The sequence below is a fragment of the Hipposideros armiger genome, unplaced genomic scaffold (assembly GCF_001890085.2).
Source record: "Hipposideros armiger isolate ML-2016 unplaced genomic scaffold, ASM189008v1 scaffold_16, whole genome shotgun sequence".
Taxonomy (NCBI): domain Eukaryota; kingdom Metazoa; phylum Chordata; class Mammalia; order Chiroptera; family Hipposideridae; genus Hipposideros; species Hipposideros armiger.
This window is the reverse complement of record NW_017731366.1, coordinates 4,022,398-4,024,727: the sequence shown is the minus strand read 5'-3', so window position 1 is coordinate 4,024,727 and position 2,330 is coordinate 4,022,398. Positions and strand designations below refer to the sequence as shown.

Below are 2,330 nucleotides of genomic sequence, written 5' to 3'. Positions count from 1 at the left end.
AAAAAAAATGTGGATATATGGACCATGTCTGTATGTTTATAATATATGTACATGATGAAGTTTGTGTGATCCAGACACACTGCTGATTTCATAGAAAATTACTGTGCAACTGTTAACCTGGAATTGCTCCACATTCTTCAATATTGATTACCAAATTTGGAATTGAATGCAGCTCTGACCATAATCACCAGAAACTCAAATACAGGAAGATGCTACTTCCCCTGATGCTTTGTTATTTAGTTCCACTGACAGCAGATTAGCCACTAAACCCTTAGGAGAATATTTTCCACTGAGAGTCAGACATGGGAATGTCTTGGCTGTTTTTACAAACAAGCTAACCTGATGGAAGTTTGTTTTTAGTTGAAGTGTTCTATACCACAATCGTTTTAATTGTGTTTACTTATTTGGATACCACTTTGAATTGCTACATTTCAGACACTTTTTTGACAACCTGCAGACATGAATGTCAGGACATTAGGCAGATCCAAGACCTAATTCTTACCATAGGCCTTCAGGTAATCTTGATGAATTCCATAGATGAAAGATGGGTAACTCTTCAGTGAGAAATGCAGAGTCTCGGAATTTGAAGGGCCCTTAATGGTCTCTGGTCCAGTCATACATTGGAAGCGTACATTCCCTCCAATACGTCCCAGTCACGTGAGATCCCACTTTTCAGGGCATCCTCCAAACAGCTTTGGCTAATAAAAAGTCCTTCCTCGACCTAACCCCCATAGTTTCCACCCTGGGCTCCAAGTTCTATTAGGGACAAAAAAGGAAACTCTGCCCAAACTTATGAGGCTGCAAACTTCTTGAGGGCAGAACCTGTATCCACTACAGCTTCTAGTAACTGGATAAATGGATGCTGAATGGCATTAAAAGCAGGAGTTATTGTTCCTTATTTTGATATATATTGGCTTGTCAGAAAAGTCATGACGTATTTTTCCATGTTTTTCATTGCAAAAATGCATCATGACTTTTCTGACAACCCAGAATCTTACAGAATAGAAAATAATCAGTATGTTTAAGTTCTATGGAGAAGACATCATACAGAGGAGCTGATTTTATTGTTTAAATGCTATAGCTGATATATTTTATTCTTTTAATATTCAAGTTCAAGCAATTGTATCTGCTTGTCTTATGTATTGCAGTTTACCTGCATTATAAAATAACATATCTGACATATTTAATGGCACCACAGATCATACCTATTAGACATCACATGTGCATGACCCAGTGTCTGAAACACAAGCACAGAGAAGCTGAAACCCCCCTGAAGGAGGCATTAGAAGTTCCGGGTTCCAGCCCCAGCGCCGCCACCTTCCGAGTGATCCTGGCTCTTGGTTCCTCTTTTGAAAAATGCAAGAATTGAATCAAACGTTCTCTTAAACTTCCTTCTAGCTTCACAAATTATTTGAATTTTTGACTTGCACGCCACACATGGTAGAGTATCCCAAAGACAAAGAACATAGTCCTCTGATTTCCAGTTCAGTTCTCAATATGTATTGCCAAGAACTACCCATATGTACACTGTTTAAAGCAAGGGGTGCTCCCCCCACCCCACCCCCTTTTTCTCATTTCAGAAAACTTTTCTTCAGGAAACAGTGCGTAGAGAGTGTGAAGAACGCTTTGAACTGACGGAGGCTTTGAGTCAAGCCAGAGAACAGCTCCTGGAGCTCCAGAAGCTCAGTGGAAGTTTCCAGTTGTCACCGTGTTCCTTCAGCCAGGGCAGCCTAACCTCCCCTGCTGCTGCGGTCACTCATCACAGAGAGAGAAGCCTTTTGAGACTGAACCCTGACAAGGGAATCAAGATCCCCAGCCTGCACGGAGTGTCCAAACCCACGACTTCCCCCGCCTCAGCTCAGCCCAAGAGGGTCCGCAGCTCAGCCTTGCCCAATCTCCCCCAGCCACGTCCTCCCAAGGGCCGGGCATCTTCGGTAAGTGAGACCAGACAAAGGCTGGCCGCCCTTCTGCGGAGGAGACCAAGTCCGCAGTGACTGATCCCGAATTGGGAGCAGCTCCACACAGAGTGCCTGCTCTTTGCCACAGTGCCGGAGCCTCACTGCAACTGGGGATGACAGAGGTCAAATGAGCATCACAGACTAACAATGCATGTCCGTAGATATCTGTAACAAGAGAATTGAAAACGCTAGGAAATTGTGAAGCCACATTTTCCAATAGGCCTATGACATGGCAACAGATAATGAAGCCATTGGTATCCCAGAAGGCTAATTTCTACGTACTGTATGTTTAGACATGCTCTATGAACATGCCCCTTTAGAGATCATAGGTAAATTGTTCACCCACAGCATCTTTTCTGTTTCTTTCTTTCT

The 2,330-nt window shown here is 43.1% G+C and overlaps 1 protein-coding gene across 1 annotated transcript in view; it reads left to right on the top strand.

Annotated features, from left to right (window-relative positions):
* LEKR1 (leucine, glutamate and lysine rich 1) overlaps positions 1-2,323 on the top strand; it is a 169,233-nt gene extending 166,910 nt beyond the window's left edge. The window contains exon 14 of the mRNA XM_019626541.1: positions 1,581-2,323. Coding sequence (XP_019482086.1) covers positions 1,581-1,994 — 414 coding nt within the window. The 3' untranslated portion in view covers positions 1,995-2,323. The remainder of the gene's footprint in view (positions 1-1,580) is intronic.
* Positions 2,324-2,330: the final 7 nt, after the last annotated feature.